At 42.6% G+C, this 18870-nt stretch overlaps 1 protein-coding gene across 2 annotated transcripts in view; it reads right to left on the bottom strand.

Moving 5' to 3' along the window:
* Positions 1–18093, bottom strand: part of PPM1H (protein phosphatase, Mg2+/Mn2+ dependent 1H) — a 210611-nt gene extending 192518 nt beyond the window's left edge. For both annotated transcript variants that reach the window (XR_013347901.1, XM_077833569.1), the window contains exon 1: positions 17690–18093. Coding sequence is in view for 1 of the 2 variants with exons in the window: in XM_077833569.1 (XP_077689695.1) it covers positions 17690–17928 (239 nt within the window). In the remaining variant the exon portion in view is untranslated. The remainder of the gene's footprint in view (positions 1–17689) is intronic.
* Between the last annotated feature and the right edge of the window lie 777 nt (positions 18094–18870).

The raw sequence follows: 18870 nt of genomic DNA, 5'->3' as shown, positions 1-18870 counted from the left end.
TGTCTGCAATGCAGATTTGCAGCTGCCCGGCCTCCAGGCAGCCTAAGAACACAGCCAAGCCACAACAGGACCACCTGATTGGCCGAGGAACTCAGAAGGCCTGCTTTTAAGCCCAGCAGCAACAACTGATCTTTGACTGCTCAACACACACACTCACCCCTAAAATCTTACCTGCCCTGCTCCTAGCCTTGATCCAGTCCCAATCCAGTCTTGCTCCTACCCTGCCCAATCCTCTCCAGCCATGCTCAGTTCCTGACTCCAGCTCTGCCCATCTCTGTTCCGACCACTAGTCCTGACCACCCGTCTCCTGGTTGCTGAGATATATACTGGTTCAAACTGGATTCTCTAGAGAACAGACAAACAAAGAAAAAACTTTTAGATAAATAAATAGTCTGAATTTAAACTGACTCAGGGCCTACTTTCGGGTTCAGCAAACAGACAGCGTCTTCCCTCCAAGGGAAGCGCCAGTCCTTTCTGGGACGAGTTGGAAGGACTTAACCTAATTACAGGGGTAGGCTTGTTCTCAGTTAACAAGGAACTTGTACCCACACGAAAACCCCTTGTTGGGGTGTGAAGGACTGATCACCAGCTGGAGTCCTTGTTGGAGTTGGGGTGATCACTGCTAAGCTTATTAGCGTGTATGTGTAGGTTCTTTAAATAGGTTCTCTCTGTAATACTTTCTCCTTAGAAATAAATGTGCTTGCTTAGGAAGAGTTCAGTAACTTATTCCTATAGGCAATTACGCTGTTTATAGCCTCTGAAGAGAAGGCAAACCAGACCTCCTTAGGCTGTCTGACTTGCTGAGGAATTCACAGTGTAGGCAGGGAACTCTGCAGCCTTGAAATATCCTGGTCAAAAGAGAGACAGACACGTGGCTCCCCTAGGAGACGTGACAGCTGGGGTGACCAGCTATAACCCTGAGAGCTGGTGCCCTTGGTGGATCATAGATGTGGAATACAGGTGTAGTTGCCATGAACTGTGACAATATGCTCTGGTTTAAAACAGGAATTATTTCAGGGAAGTTGGATAGCCTGTGTTATCTATCTATGAATGAGATTACCCCCATGCGTACAGTTATGCACATGATGACGTCTTTGCAGGATAAAGACCTTAGACTGGACCTTAGACCAGTGGGCTGGGAACTTCTGGGTACTTAGCACTTCTGAAAGTCAAGCCACTGATTTAGACGCTTAAAAATGGATTTAGAAACAATCTGAAGCACCCCATTTTGCATGTCTTAATCTCCCTAGGTGAGATCCTCTACCCCCATCCCAGCCCCTTTATGCCAGGTAAAAGGGATAGACATAAAGGACCCTTAAAAGCCTCAATACCAGCCAGGGTCAGATTCCACCAGTTCAAGAATTGTGGATGACTGCTGTGAGGCTGCCTTCTAAGGACCCACACTTGGCAGAGGGGGTGTGCAGGTACGAGGTTGCAGGTAAGAGCAGAATCTCAGGGATCTGTCTGCAGCCCACAGCACTGCAGAGATTTGAAACAGCACTGCTCACCACTGGCAGCTGGCAACAGATGACCATATCTTTGACAGGCTCCCAGGGGTTCTCTAAATTAGGCTGAGGGCCTGTCATAAAAATAAAGGGAAGGGTAACCACCTGTCTGTATACAGTGCTATAAAATCCCTCCAAGCCAGAGGCAAAACCCTTTCACCTGTAAAGGATTAACAAGCTCAGCTAACCTGGCTGGCACCTGACCAAAATGACCAATGAGGAGACAAGATACTTTCAAAGCTGGAGGGGGGGCGGGAAACAAAGGGTCTGTCTGTCTGTGTGATGCTTTTGCCGGGAACAGATCAGGAATGCAGTCTCAGAAACTCTGTTAAAATTAGTACGTAATCTAGCTAGAAATGCGTTTGATTTCCTTTTGTTTAATGGCTGGTAAAATAGGTTGTGCTGAATGGAATGTATATTCCTGTTTTTGTCTTTTTGTAACTTAAGGTTTTGCCTAGAGGGATTCTCTATGTTTTGAATTTGATTATCCTGTAAGGTATTTACCATCCTGATTTTACAGAGGTGATTCTTTTACCTTTTCTTTAATTAAAATTCTTTTTAAGAACCTGATTGATTTTTCATTGTTCTTAAGACCCAAGGGTTTGGGTCTGTGTTCCCCTGTACAAATTGGTGAGGATTTTTATCAAGCCTTCCCCAGGAAAGCGCGTGTGGGGCTTGGGGGGATATTTGGGGGGGGAAGACGTCTCCAAGTGGGCTCTTTCCCTGTTCTTTGTTTAACAACGCTTGGTGGTGGCAGCATAGGGTTCAAGGACAAGGCAAAGTCTGTACCTTGAGGAAGTTTTTAACCTAAGCTGGTAAGAATAAGCTTAGGGGGTCTTTCATGCAAGTCCCCATTTCTGTACCCTAGAGTTCAGAGTGGAGAAGGAACCTTGACAGGGCCTTTTTTAGCTCCCACAGCAGCACAGGATAAGGAGGGCTTAGCCTTATAGCCACGTCTAAATTTCTCCCTCTATCTGTTGGGCATGTTAAAACAGTACTTACCTTCCATCCATTGGCACCGTGAAGCTTAATTCATTAGTGTCTGTAAAGTGGTGTGAGAACCACAGATGGAACATGCTATTGAAATGCAAACAATTCTTACTAGTTATGGGTTATACAAGATAGTGTCTTATGGTTATACAAGATAGTGTCTTATTTTTAAGAAGTGTTAAATACAAATAATGACTTACTTTTTATGGTTTATCTCTTGAAATTTTATAATTTTATTTGTTTTATTCACAAGAAACTAAATTTTCCTCACACACATGTATCTTTCTTGCGGCAGACACCAAACTGGCTCCATTTAGTTTTACTACTTTTAGTTGGTGATACAGCTGCATCAGCAACATCACCACAAATGTGGATGCTCTGAAAACTTTTAACTGCAAAGGGATCTTAGGAGCACAGGGACACACAGAAGGAATCAAAAAGCACAGATCATTTTATATTGGTTCTTCCAAAGCAATAGTTATTGGAGGCTGCTATAAATTTCTCCTGAGGGGGTACCTGGTAAGAGTTTTGTCTGCATGAAATGCCGTCTGATAGAGCTGATGGAGGAAAAGATCCGCGGTTTGGAGATGCAGGTGGAAAGTCTGGTTTAGAAAGGGGTTTGAGCAGATTATGGAGCAAAGACATGAGGTATCTGAAGGGAAAAGCTCAGACTTGCAGATGGAAGCAGGACTGAGGCATTCTGAGGAGAGACTGAGTGAGGAAAGTGGTCAGTGGAAGCATGTGACTAAAAGAACCAGGCAAAGGAAAAGACAGGCTAGTGAAGGCAAAATAGAGCTCAAGAAGAGGTTTGCAGAGTTAGAAAATGAAGAAGGGGCTCAGCACGTAGTCACTGAAGGTGGAAGGGCAAGGAAGAAGAGAAGAGCGGCTAGTCCTATAGGAAAAAGGGAAGAGTCAATGGAGACTACACCAAATATGAGCCCCAGGAGGATACAGGATGGGTTGAAGAGGATTACAAGGGAGAATAGGAATGGAAAGAACTTGCAGTCAGACGGAACAGAGGATAGACTGGAGAATAGCACCATCACCAGGAAAAGGCAGGTCTATGTGATTGGGGACTCTTTACTGAGAAAAATAGACAGGCCTGTAACCAGAGCTGATCCAGAGAACAGAAGGGTATGCTGTCTTCCAGGTGCTAAGATACAGGATGTAGACCTGAGGTTGAAAAGGATCCTAAAGGGAGCGGGAAAGAATCCCCTAATTATCCTTCAAGTGGGAACAAATGATACAGCTAGCTTCTCGCTGGAAAGTATTAAGGGAGACTATGCTAGGCTGGGGAAGACGCTTAAGGAAATTGAGGCTCAGGTGATCTTCAGTGGGATTCTGCCTGTTCCTAGAGAAGGGCAACAAAGGTGTCACAAGATTATGACTATCAACAGATGGTTTAGGCAGTGGTGCTAAAAGAGGGCTTTGGGATGTATGGCCACTGGGAGGCATTCATGGACAGAGGACAGTTCTCTCGGGATGGACTTCATCTGAGTAGGGAAGGAAATAGATTTCTAGGATGGAGGCTGGCACAACTGATTAAGAGAGCTTTAAACTAGGAATTTGGGGGAGATGGTTGGGAGATGTCCAGGTAATCTCCACGCCAGATTTTAGCATTGAGAAGGAAGAAAACGAAGTAAGAAAGGATACAGCCGTGGGTAGGAGAATGTATATAAGGAGGAAGGGCAATGTGGATACCAGTCTAATAGATTATACTGGCTGTAGAATGACCGTGCCTAATCGGGTACAGAATGTGAGTGAGGCCAAACAGCAAAAATTAAGATGTTTGTACACCAATGCGAGGAGCCTAGGTAACAAAATGGAGGAACTAGAGCTACTGGTGCAGGAAGTGAAACCAGATATTATAGGGATAACAGAAACATGGTGGAATAGTAGTCATGACTGAACTACAGGTATTGAAGGGTATGTCCTGTTTAGGAAAGACTGAAATAAAGGTAAAGGTGGTAGAGTAGCATTGTATATCAATGAGGTAGAAAGTAAAGAAATAAGAAGCAATGGAATGGATAAGACCGAGTCCGTCTGGACAAAAATTACATTGGGGAAGAAAACTATTAGAGCCTCCCCTGGGATAGTGCTTGGGGTGAGCTATAGACCGCCGGGATCTAATTTGGATATGGATAGAGCCCTTTTTAATGTTTTTAATTAAGTAAATACTAATGGAAACTGAGTAATCATGGGAGACTTGAACTTCCCAGATATAGACTGGAGGATGAGTGCAAGTAATAAAAACAGGGCTCAGATTTTCCTAGATGCGATAGCTGATGGATTCCTTCATCAAGTAGTTGCTGAACCGACTAGAGGGGATGCCAGTTTAGATTTGGTTTTGGTGAGTAGTGAAGACCTCATAGAAGAAATGGTTGTATGGGATAATCTTGGTTCAAGTGATCATGGGCGAATTCAGTTCAAACTGAATGGAAGGATTAACAAAAATAAATCTGCAACTAGGGTTTTTGATTTCAAAAGGGCTGACTTTCAAAAATTAAGGAAATTAGTTAGGGAAGTGGATTGGGCTGAAGAACTTATGGCTCTAAAGGCACAGGAGGCCTGGGATTACTTTAAATCAAAACTGCAGAAGCTATCAGAAGCCTGCATCCTAAGAAAGGGGAAAAAATTCATAGGCAGGAGTTGTAGACCAAGCTGGATGAGCAAGCATCTCAGAGAGGTGATTAAGAAAAAGCAGAAAGCATACAGGGAGTGGAAGATGGGAGGGATCAGCAAGGAAAGGTACCTTATTGAGGTCAGAACACGTAGGGATAAAGTGAGACAGGCTAAAAGTCAAGTAGAGTTGGACCTTGCAAAGGGAATTAAAACCAATAGTAAAAGGTTCTATAGACATATAAATAAGAAAAAAACAAAGAAAGAAGAAGTGGGACTGCTAAACACTGAGGATGGAGTGGAGGTCAAGGATAATCTAGGCATGGCCCAATATCTAAACAAATACTTTGCCTCAGTCTTTAATAAGGCTAAAGAGGATCTTAGGGATAATGGTAGCATGACAAACGGGAATGAGGATATGGAGGTAGATATTACCGTATCTGAGGTAGAAGCGAAACTCAAACAGCTTAATGGGACTAAATCGTGGGGCCCACATAATCTTCATCCAAGAATATTAAAGGAATTGGCACACGAAATTGCAAGCCCATTAGCAAGAATTTTTAATGAATCTGTAAACTCAGGGGTTACACTGTATGATTGGAGAATTGCTAACAGTTACCCGGATCACTTTTTTTCCCCCTTTCTTAAAAATAGGAACTACAGGCCTGTTAGTTTGACATCTGTAGTATGCAAGGTCTTGGAAAAAATTTTGAAGGACATTGTAGTCAATGGTAAATGGGACAAAATACAACATGGTTTTACAAACGGTAGATCATGCCAAACCAACTTGATCTCCTTCTTTGAGAAAGTAACAGATTTTTTAGACAAAGGAAACACAGTGGATCTAATTTACCTAGATTTCAGTAAGGTATTTGATACCGTGCCACATGGGGAATTATTAGTTAAATTGGAAAAGATGGGGATCAATATGAAAATTGAAATGTGGATAAGGAATTGGTTAAAGGGGAGACTACAGTGGGTCCTACTGAAAGGTGAACTGTCAGGCTGGAGGGAGGTTACCAGTGGAGTTCCTCAGGGATCAGTTTGGGGACCAATCTTTTTATTACTGACCTCGGCACAAAAAGTGGGAGTGTGCTAATAAAGTCTGCAGATGACACAAAGCTGGGAGGTATTGCCAATTTAGAGAAGGACAGGGATATCATACAGGAGGATCTGGATGACCTTGTAAACTGGAGTAATAGTAATAGGATGAAATTTAATAGTGAGAAGTGTAAGATCATGCATTTAGGGATTAATAACAAGAATTTTAGCTATAAGCTGGGGACGCATCAATTAGAAGTAACGGAGGAGGAGAAGGACTTTGGAGTATTGGTTGATCATAGGATGACTATGAGCCGCCAATGTGATATGGCTGTGAAAAAAAGCTAATGTGGTCTTGGGATGCATCAGGAGAGGTATTTCCAGTAGAGATAAGGAGGTTTTAGTTCCGTTATACAAGGCACTGGTGAGACCTCACCTGGAATACTGTGTGCAGTTCTGGTCTCCCATGTTTAAGAAGGATGAATTCAAACTGGAACACGTACAGAGAAGGGCTACTAGGATGATCCGAGGAATGGAAAACTTGTCTTATGAAAGGAGACTCAAGAAGCTTGGCTTGTTAAGCCTAACTAGAAGAAGGTTGAGGGGAGATATGATTGCTCTCTATAAATATATCAGAGGTATAAATACCAGAGAGGGAGAGGAATTATTTAAGCTCAGTACCAATGTGGACACAAGAACAAATGGATATAAACTGGTCATTGGGAAGTTTAGACTTCAAATTAGACGAAGGTTTTTAACCATCAGAGGAGTGAAGTTTTGGAATAGCCTTCCAAGGGAAGCAATGGGGGCAAAAGATCTATCTGGCTTTAAGATTAAACTCGATAAATTTATGGAGGAGATGGTATGATGGGATAACATAATTTTGGTAATTAATTGATCTTTAAATATTCATGGTAAATAGGCCTAATGGCCTGTGATGGGATGTTAGATGGGGCGGGATCTGAGTTACTACAGAAAATTCTTTCCTGGGTATCTGGCTGGTGAATCTTGCCCATATGCTGAGGGTTTAGCTGATCGCCATATTTGGGGTCAGGAAGGAATTTTCCTCCAGGGCAGATTGGAAGAGGTCCTGGAGGTTTTTTGCCTTCCTCTGTAGCAGGGGCACGGGTCACTTGCTGGGGGATTCTCTGCTCCTTGAAGTCTTTAAACCATGATTTGAGGACTTCAATAGCTCACATATAGGTGAGAGGTTTTTCGCAGGAGTGGGTGGGTGAGATTGTGGCCTTTGTTGTGCAGGAGGTCGGCCTAAATGATCATAATGGTCCCTTCTGACCTTAGCATCTATGAATCATTTGACAGTGTTTCCTAACCTGCAGATATGTCCGCTGGAGTTAATAAGAAACTGACATTATCTCAGAGGGAAACTGGCAGACTGTTCTTTCTAAAGAACAGGGAAAGATGACACAGTTATACAGTTTTGCATGTCTCTGTGGACCAGATCTGCTCCATTCCTACCAGTCTTAGAGATGGTAATAGGGTGGCACTCCTCCTCTCAGATTGCTTATCAATGCCAGAACTTTATGGAATTCAGCTACTGAAGGAAGCCCCAGTGTGGAAAATAAGAATGAAAATTATAATGTACTAGGAAACAGATGCTAAACAACTGCAATGAGTTGCACTGGCTTCTCAGATGACAGTTCTTTTATCTCTTCTTTAATTCCATGAAGCCACAGGATCTCCTAGGATACAGGGCTTACTATACTTCAGCAATCCTGGATTGCTGCTCTAGACCCTCTCTCTCTCCAATCTAGACTTCACAACTTTATTCCGAATTTCGTAAGTAGTCAATGCTTCTGCATTCCAACTGTAGATAGGCAATTAAAACAGTTTGGGGCTGCATTCCTATCTTGTTTCCTTCAGAACTGCATGCTTTCACCCTACACAATAATGAAAATGTTAGGACAAATGATTTACCTTACGCTCTTTAGTTCCAAAAAAAGACAAAAATTGTGCCACAAAAGCCAAGTGCCCAAAAACATGGAAAGCACTGGTCTATGCAGAGGGCTGAGACATAGGAACTCCTGAGACCCACTTCCAGTGTTCATACCCTTCGCAGGTCTCAACCTGTCTGCCTCAATTTCTTCACCTATGAAATGGAAATGTAAACCTACACACACCCTTCCCCAGGTTGTTTTGAAAATAAAGTAATATTTGCAAAGCACTTGGCCGATTAAAGGCATTACATAAATGTTAAGTGTTAGCTCTCACGGGAGGAGTGGAATTTCTAAAGCCCTTGTAAATATGTCATTTCTGTAGTCTGTTTTGAAGGAGCATGAAGGAATATGGGCTTCAAGATAAGTTTAATATGTTACATTACTTAAGACGACCACATACTTTAAAATTAAAATCCTCTGTGTAATTCATCAAGCCATACTTTAAAATCTAGTTCTCTCGACTAAAGAAGGAAACCAAGAATTCATTCTTCTCTACAATTTAAAACAAATACTGAAATTCAACTTCATGCATGTTCATCCCAGAATAGAGAGAGGCTAGGAGAACAAGAGCAGGAGGCTTGTTTCAGAATTCTTCCTTTTATCATATGTACCTCTTACTGAAATCACAAAAAGCAGAATTAGCACTGCCTATAAGAAACCTGTTTACAGTGGGAACATGAGTCATGCTCCTAACTGACTACTGGAAACAGCAGCTCCCAGAAATGATAAAGTACTTTTAATTCACATGAGCATGACTGCTATGTTATCTCCTGTTGACAGTGTGGTCTGGGGGTTAGAACAAGGGACTGGGAGTCAGGAATTATAGGTTCTATTCCAGGCTCTTCCATCAACCTTAGGCAAGTAGTAACCTCAGTGCCTCAGCTTACCGATTGGCATGGTTGGAATAACAGTACTTGCCTACCTCAGAGGGTTGTTACAAGGCTTAATTTAATGTTTGTAATGTTAAGATCCTAAGTATTATGATATGAAGGGCAATTCAAGTCATTCCTGTACAGCACATCTCCACTATCTTATTTCAGAAGTTTGAAAGTGCCAGCCCAAAATTTCTGTCTTTATATTTTGATCTTTAGTCTTTCAAGCAACATTCTTGTACACACAGCTTAAAGGCAAGGAATCTGAGTAAGTAATACAGTAAGAGAAAATGAATTGCAATGTCATCAGCTTAAGAAAAGGACCAGCACATCAAGAAAAAAAAAATCATATCCTGTTTTTCCTTTCTGTTTCCACAAAATTACTGCTGTAACAATGTGGCACTATAATGATGCTGTATAAGGCCACAGTTACACAATACTTCACCTAGAGTTCTGCATCCATTACGGGTCAGCGATCACCACACTGCAGAGAAAACATAATGCTAGTGCAGGCCTGCAGTGCAGAAAAAACATAGTATTGCAAGACATCTAAAGTGTAAGATTATGAAAAGAGCCTGAAAACACTGGATTTTGTGTTTCGTCAAAAAGGAGAGCACCACTGGGATAATAAGAAGTCAGTGTTTCAAAGCTATTAAGGAAATACACACACAGAGCAAAAATCTTGCCCACACCAACTATTCAAACGAACAGCAGAGATCAAAGCACAATTTAGAAAGGAGTTAAGGCAAAATTTGCTTTTTACATATGGTCATAGATTATCTAGATCAGAACAGTATCAAAGACAGACATTGAATACTTTGAAGCGGCATCTACAGGAGTTTCTCAGAGAGATCGTAGGAAGGTGAGATACTGAGAAATGAGGAAATAAGAAGGCCAGACAAGGCTGGCTGGAACCCCATTGCTTAGACTCTTATTAATTTACAAAAGAAATTATAGCACTGAGTATTGAGCTACAAGAAATACACATTAGCTCTGAATCCAGTTGGAGTATAACTAGAGCATTGTTTTACTGTCAAAGCTGTTAAAGAATGATTTCTCAGTATGGGAAAGTGCTTGCTTATTTCCTGAATGAAACTCCTTCAACACAACTAGCTGGGCTATTCCCCAATAAGTCCAAGAACAGTTTGCTAGCCCTAAATATATTCTGGAGTAAAAGAAAGTGGACTGACCTTTATGATTACTATTATAGGTTAGCCCAAAAACCCTAACCAGGACCAAGGCCCTATACAAACACAAAACAGAAGAAACACCTCTGTCCTAAAGAGAACAGCAACACATGGGTGTAAAATAAATGAAGGGAATGGAGGAGGAAGGATGAGAGTAAACGTGATAGGAACATGTAGCTAGCTAGGTTAGCTATGTGCACAGCTAAGACACGACTGAGTGTCAATCATATAGTTTTAAAATTATGTTATATTAGTAGCTTTAGTTTGTTAGTCTGTTTAGCAAGTGTGAAACAAGGCTGAAAGCAGAGTCAGCACACGTTCTCTTGAGAAGGGGGGAATGGGACAGCAGTGCGCATTGAGGAAACTGCTGTAAAAAGAAAATAGGAATAACGTCACAGTGAACTTCCCTCCTATTAACAGGATAATCTAAACAAGCAAAACATCAACAGACAAGTTATGGATGGCAGAATGTAAAGCCACCAAGAGGGCAGCCCTAATGCCTCTTGAGAATGGCCCAACACTCAGGAAGACAGAAGGTACTTTGCAAAATGTCAGATGGCTAAATGTCAAATGGGAACTTTTCCATGCTCAAGCTGACCATGTCTCAAAAAAAGAAAGAGGACATGTTAGGTAGAGAAGGGCAAGTGTATTTAAAACAATTACTCTTTTTGATTAGAGGTACATCTAGGAAAAAAGAAATTGAACCCTGAATTGTTGATAAAACTATATTAATCCAAATTAATTCTTGATGTAAATCAAGAGAAGTCAGTGGTGTTATACCAAAGAAACATTGGCATAATGTTTATTCTAACATTACGAGTGCTTTAAGATATTGTTTGATAGGCCTGTATCTATCAGGTGAATCAGAACATCTCTCATCATAAAGTAAAACAAAAACAAACAACCCCAAAACACCACCACTGATTTGAGAGAGAGGGTTTTTTGATGCACAAAATTGCATAAACATTATAAGTTACCTTTGGAATAAAGGAAGTGTCTAGTTGAAAGAAATAACTATCTTTTGTCATTCTAAAGAAAGGGGTGGATCTAATGTCAAAGCTTGATAGGTCTCAATTCTTCTGGCTGAAGTAACAGCCAGAAGGGAGGTTGTTTTCCAAGATGACAACTGTGCAGTGAATAAGCAAATAAGGAAAGCTCAGCGAGTTCCTGCAGATCCCATACTCAGATACCAGGAAGGAAAGATACTTTATCCCTTGCCTCTAAGATATAGCCTTGAGGATTTTTTTTATGTTTTTTTGCTCTCCATAGTATCCACATTGTTGTACCAATTCACCTGAATGTGGAATGTAGAGAATGATACTAGACTGCAAATCTCAGATTTTAAAAAACGGTAGCTTATTAATCAAAATTAGAAGCAAACTAGAATTTTGCCCACTTAATTTTGCTGAAATTAATAAATTGTTGTGTAGCAAATTCTTACAAATAAGTTAAATTGTGAACAAATCGTAACATCTCTGTAAAAAAAAAAAGTCCTGAAATACTAACATGGGAAATGAAAGAGGAAAGGGGAAAGAAGAATGGGTTGTTCCAAGGGATAACTCCAGACTTGGCAGCAAATACCATTTCATTATGGCAAGATATGGTGGGGCCCAAGCAGTTACCATTATCACTTTAGTCACAAGATACTGAGAGATCATGCAGATCCCTTCTCTTTGGGGATCAATTATGGAAGAAAGCATTGAAGTAAAGGCTTCCTTCAACTTTGTGACTGGAGACTTTATTTTGTCTGTGGCCCCAGTAGTTTGAGTTTATCCAGCACTAAAATATATATCTAAATAAAGATCCCTATCTTATCAGAATAGATTCTAAATGCTGACAGATTTGTATGATACCTTTAAGATGGATGCCAACAATAAAAGGACCTCTGGAGCCATAAGTGAACTGCCATGTCTGTTACTACACATTATGTGAAACCTAAAAGGATCCTACTATCGGTAATAGGAAAATTGACTTCATCCCTATGCACAGTAAGAGTGCATTTTCTTTCTTTACTCATGCCTAGATTTTCATAATTGTTGCTGACTTTTAGGTGGGGAACTTGTTTATGCAAAGAGCTGACAAGATAGTGCAGTAAAGAAGTTAGTAAAGGAATTCCAATATGGAAATAAAGACATCAAGTTGATCACAGATAGATACAAAAGGTAGATCGTGCCAAACCAACCTGATCTCCTTCTTTGAGAAAAGTAACAGATTTTTTCAGACAAAGGAAACACAGTGGATCTAATTTACCTAGATTTTAGTAAGGCATTTGATACCGTGCCACATGGGGAATTATTAGTTTAATTGGATAAGATGGGGATCAATAGGAAAATTGAAATGTGGATAAGGAATTGGTTAAAGGGGAGACTACAACGGGTCCTACTGAAAGGTGACCTGTCAGGCTGGAGGGAGGTTACCAGTGGAGTTCCTCAAGGATCGGTTTTGGGACCAATCTTATTTAATCTTTTTATTACTGATCTTGGCACAAAAAGCGGGAGTGTGCTAATAAAGTTTGTGGATGATACAAAGGTGCCAATTTAGAGAAGGACAGGGATACCCTACAGGAGGATCTGGATGACCTTGTAAACTGGAGTAATAGTAATAGGATGAAATTTAGTAGTGAGAAGTGTAAGATCATGCATTTAGGGATTAATAACAAGAATTTTAGCTATAAGCTAGGGACGCATCAATTAGAAGTAACGGAGGAGGAAAAGGACTTTGGAGTATTGGTTGATCATAGGATGACTATGAGCCGCCAATGTGATATGGCTGTGAAAAAAGCTAATGCGGTCTTGGGATGCATCAGGAGAGGTATTTCCAGTAGGGATAAGGAGGTTTTAGTACCGTTATACAAGGCACTGGTGAGACCTCACCTGGAATACTGTGTGCAGTTCTGGTCTCCCATGTTTAAGAAGGATGAATTCAAACTGGAACACGTACAGAGAAGGGCTACTAGGATGATCCGAGGAAAGGAAAACTTGTCTTATGAAAGGAGACTCAGGGAGCTTGGCTTGTTTAGCCTAACTAAAAGAAGGCTGAGGGGAGATATGATTGCTCTCTATAAATATATCAGAGGTATAAATACCGGAGAGGGAGAGGAATTATTTAAGCTCAGTACCAATGTGGACACAAGAACAAATGGATATAAACTGGCCACTAGGAAATTTAGACTAGAAATTAGACGAAGGTTTTTAACCATCAGAGGAGCGAAGTTTTGGAATAGCCTTCCAAGGGAAGCAGTGGGGGCAAAAGATCTATCTGGCTTTAAGATTAAACTCAGTAAGTTTATGGAGGAGATGGTATGATGGTATAACATGGCTTTGGTAATTAAATATTCATGGTAAATAGGCCCAATGGCCTGTGATGGGCTATTAGACGGGGTGAGATCCGCGTTACCCAGGAAAGAATTTTCTGTAGTATCTGGCTGATGAATCTTGCCCATATGCTCAGGGTTTAGCTGATCGCCGTATTTGGAGTCGGGAAGGAATTTTCCTCCAGGGCAGATTGGAAGAGGCCCTGGAGGTTTTTCGCCTTCCTCTGTAGCATGGGGCACGGGTCACTTGCTGGAGGATTCTCTGCTTCTTGAAGTCTTTAAACTACGATTTGACGACTTCAATAGCATAGATATAGGTGTGAGGTTTTTTTGTAGGAGTGGTGGGTGAAATTCTGTGGCCTGCGTTGTGCAGGAGGTCAGACTAGATGATCATAATGGTCCCTTCTGACCTAAATATCCAGGAATCTATGAATTCTGCATCTAGAAGATACACTTTAAAACACAATGGAAAGTTAGGGGGAAATAGTCTTTTCTAGCCTTGCCTCTTGAGAGAAAACTAGAGAAGCAAGGACTAAGTCACTTCCTCAAATATTATGTCATGAGTTACTGCACAGGGATAATAGACTTCCCTCTGATATCCCTTCAATTAATTACTAAGGGAGATATCAATAGAAAAGAAAACATTCTATTACAGTACAAATGTTAAAAAGTAGAGTGGGAAGACTTAGCTCTTTACAATAAAGCAAATCAACTTTTTGAAAAAATACATTACACCTTCCTATCCGTTTTCCAGACAATTTTAAATTTCTGCCATCTCTATTCTCCCCTTGATATACAGGCATAACACCCATTATCACCAAATTCTATGTTGAGCCGAAGGAAGAACAGGCCGTTATATAACACCAAATCCTGTCATGATTAAGCCACAAAGAAGTTAGCCTATAAACCCCTTAAAAAAAAATTTGAAGTTGGCAAACATGAAGAGTTTGCCATTGTTTTCCTTTGTAAAACAACAATTCCCTGAATCTACATCCATTTTCTTTGCTCAGTAATGACAGTTTCTCCTGCTTTCCATTGGGAAGATGGTGCAATGCTGACATTTGCTTATTTCACCACAACTTCTATAAACAATACCTTGGTATTCTATTGTGAAACACAATTTCAAAAGTTTTAGAAATTCTTTTCAGAGACAAACATTAATGGAAAAGTTTGCTAAGGAGAGTATTTTCCCCTCTTTCCTCAGCAGTGGAAGAGCTCCCAGTGGGCCTAGTCAACTCCCATTGAAGTCAATAAATGTCTCCCAATGAGTTCAATGAGGGTTGGATCAGGCCTTAAAAGCTATGCGAAACTAAGGGATGGTCTCTTTTCACATAGCTACCAACAGGTCCTGCAAGTTAACTGAACTGCACATCAGATTAACACTGCAAAAGTGAAATTTATCATACAGGTAAGATGAAGACCTTCTTTTACTTATCACAACCACAATAAAGAAAATGGCTATCTGCAAACATTAATTCACATAAGGAATACAATTTCCCACACAGTCCCACTATGCTTTCGTTTTCTAGCATCACACTTTTCCTTCTTGAAAGACTCATTCCACATTAAAACTTTGTTCGACTCCCAGACATGTGTTTAGTCCACTAACAACAATCTATTTTCGTACTTCATTACTGACTTGCTGTGCCCTTTAGCGAATCATTGAACCTCAGTTAGCCTCTTTGGTAAAGAACGAATGAGTTAGATTATTTTAGGACCAGACAATTTAAAGTTTTGCAAACATTCAAACCTCACCCATTTTAATAGCTCACAGCCAAGTTGTTTGATGGTCCCTAAAATTGTGAGGAAAAAGAAAACTTAAAATTCTCTAAATCCCATTTTACATTTCAGCACTTCCAAACATGTTAGAACAGATCATTTGTACCTTTTTATAAGGCTACCATTTGCTCATTAAGGCCTTGCTCCTACTCCTAAAGCTGTCAGAGTTAGTTTTTCTATTACCTTTAAAGGCTATGTCTACGTTGCCACTTTTGTCAGTATAACTTATGTCACTCGGGTGTGGGGGGGAAAAAAACCCCACCCCTCTGAGCAACATAAGTTACACCAACAGAAGCGCCGGTGTGGACAGCACTATGTTGGCAAGACAGCTTCTCTCGCCAACATAGTTACTGCCACTCATTGGGGATGGTTTAATTACGCCGACAAGAGAACTCTCTCCTGTCGGCATAGAGCAGCTATGCAGGAGACCTTCTAGCGGTGCAGCGCATCGGTGCTGCTGTAAGCTCTTAGTGTAGACGTGGTATTGCATTAGGTCCTAAGAGACAGAGTCTCACAGAAAGGAAGAAATTTCTCTCCCAACCCTTGGATTGTTTGTAGGATCTGTAATTTATGCATTGCTATTGCCTGGTTGGCCTTACAGTGTGTAATCTCCAGACCTCAATCCTGCTCCCATTAAAGCAAATGGTAAAACTAATACTAATTCAACAGGATCATAATCATGTACATAAGTCTCTGTAACTGGTTCCCTTGTTAAACAGTGGGATGGGGCCTCGCATCCAAGCAAGCTCTGCACTTTGTGTTCTGCTCTTGAAGAACTGGCCCTAAGAGGTCACTTGCCTTGATTGTACTTAAGACTGGAACTGGTAACTGACCAGAGACACAATTCCTTCCAAAATGAACAGCAATGATATGACTCAAGGCAACAAACTATGGGTACTGCAGTGAGTGGCCAGAACTATTCATTTCTCAGCTTGTCTATATCTTCACAATATGTTTCCTTTCCATTCGTTCAGAGCTTGGGATCCTCAAGTCCCTCTTAAACATGGATCTTCAATACAATATTTGCAATGGGAAGTCTTGGATCTTCAGTACATCAGAGAGAGGACATTAGGCCAGCACGAAATGTATTTGAACGCAGCTAGCTCTAAAGGAAGCTGCCCAAGACTGTGTCCCTTCACCATTCCTTGTTAATAAGCTTCTCCACAGACTACCTAAATCAAGTTTAGTGTCGGTGCATATTTTCATTCAAGTCAGCAATAAACACATAAAGCTGCTCAACTGATTTATTCCCCCCCCCCACCCCCAGCCCAGTGCTAATAAAGTCATTTTCAAAGAGTACAAAAGTCTCGCTTTCTTCAAGTCCCCTCTATCTGGGCATTCACAATACATCCAGTCACCAGCAATTATCACCGGGATTTAGCAGAGCAGTTTATCATTTTAATCCTTTTACTGAGGAAAATTAAGTATGTAGTACAGCGGTAAACATCAGTTGTGGTAGCAGTGGAGTCTGAGATACAGGAGATGAGCTGGGGTGCAAGAGCACCAGAGAACTACTGTAGTCTCCTTCATTCCACCTTCCTAGCCCAGCCCCCAGAGCCATCGTGTACAAGGAGGATGGAAATTTTTTAGAATGGGAGCAATCAATGACAGACACTGGTGTTGCGCTCCGCGCTGCACAGGCCTGGGAAGGGATGTGTTAAATCCTAGTTCCCCATCCTCTCCAGCAACACAAACAGAGTTAGCCACCTAACATAATCCTCTCACTCAAACATGCTTATGCACCAATTTTCGATTAGCCAAAATTCTGTTATTAAACGTCTGTAAGAATTCCTTCCCCCGGGGCCTAAGGGGCAGCCCAGAGAGAAAAGCAGAACAAGGTTATTTTGCAAAACAAGGGGATCACTTCAGGAAGGGAGAAAGCAGCCTGCACTGGGAGAGGCTCCAAGAAAGAGACCCACTCAACTCAACATATGCACCACCCACCCCTAGCAGGGGCAGAAAACATCCCGGCTAGATGGAGGGAGCATGTGACAAGAGACACTGCCGGCCCCCAGGGGCCCTAGCCCCATAGAATCATCATAAAAGATCAGGGTTGGAAGGGACCTCAGGAGGTCATCTAGTCCAACCCCCTGCTCAAAGCAGGGCCAATCCCCAATTTTTGCCCCAGATCCCTAAATGGCTCCCTCAAAGTTTGAGCTCACAATCCTGGGTTTCGCAGGGCAATGCTCAAATCACTGAGCTATCCCTCTCCCCGTGCCACGGGGAGAGAAGGGGGAAGGAGCAGCGAGGGGCTGATGCGCATTACCCTTGATGTGCCCGGATCCTATGAGCGTGGGTGCTCCGCTGCCCCACACACCTCCCCGGAGCGCCGCCGCCCCGCTCCAGGGGACACCCCCTGCCCGGGCTGGGAGAAGCGGGGCCGGGGCATGGCCCCGGGGAGCCGGGCCGGGGAGGCTGCTGTACTCACTCGGCGTATCCCGTGGTCCAGGGCAGGCGCTTGGTCTCCGTGTTGAGGATGAGGATGGGCCGGGCGATGTGGTCGGCGGAGCACTCCACCTCGTCCGCAGACAGCCCCAGGAACTCGGGTCTCCCGTAGGGGAAGCGCAGGGGCAGGTCCGAGCCGCCGCCGCCGTGCTCCGAGCCCGAGCCGCCAGCCATGATGCCTCCCATGAAATTGGCCACGGCAGACTTCACCCGAGTGAGCATGTTACTCCCGCCGGCCGCCCCCGCAGCACCTTCCAGCGCGGGGAGCCGGGGCGCTGCGCCTCAGGCTGCCCCCGCGGCACTTCCGCAGCGGGGGAGCGGCATGGAGCGAGCGGCCGGGAAATTCACCAGCGGGGCCGAGCGAGCGGCTGCGGAGCGCGGGCTGCAGCAGGTTCCCCCTCCCAGTGCGAGGAGCGCTGAACTAAGCCCAGGAGCCGCGGCAGCGGCTCTGTCATGTGATTTACCCGGGCAGCTTCCTGCTCCTCCTGCTGCAAAAAAAAAAAAAAAAAAAAACTCCTGGCAGGGGCAGCAGAGGGGCTTGGGCGGCAGCTACCCCTTCTACCTCCCCCCGGCAGCAGCAATGCAGGCACGTTTGGTGCTCGGAGGAATGTTTTCAAGGGGGAGGCTCGTGGGCAGATTAGGGTAATCAGAAAACTGTCAATAAAACAGGTGTGAATTCACGCCCTGCCCAGAGGGATCTGGGAGCTCACCTTGTTACATCAGTGAGCCCCCTAAAGTCAGCTTGAACGAAGACATCAAAATGTGGCCCCGATGAAGTGAGCTGTAGCTCAGGGAAGCTTATGCTCAAATAAATGTGCTAGTCTCTAAGGTGCCACAAGTCCTCCTTTTCTTTTTGTGGATACACACTAACAGGACTGCTACTCTGAAATCTCTGTGAGTGGGGTTCCCTTTAAGTAAATAAAGAGCCCTACAGTTATGGATAGCATGGTGGAAAGAGGGAAATCCTGACGCAGCTGCTAACTCTGGGGGAGATTAAAAAGAAAAATACTTCCCTATCATAGTAAAACGGTACATTCATTTTGGACACGAATCGCACTTTCCCTCTAACACTGCAATTTTATCTAACTCTGGATTCAACTTTACAATCGATACAGTGCAGCTAGTGTTGTGGGATATTTTATTTTTTAATCCTATGATATTGAA

The sequence above is a fragment of the Eretmochelys imbricata genome, chromosome 1 (assembly GCF_965152235.1).
Source record: "Eretmochelys imbricata isolate rEreImb1 chromosome 1, rEreImb1.hap1, whole genome shotgun sequence".
NCBI lineage: Eukaryota > Metazoa > Chordata > Testudines > Cheloniidae > Eretmochelys > Eretmochelys imbricata.
This window is presented reverse-complemented; position numbering and strand designations above follow the sequence as displayed.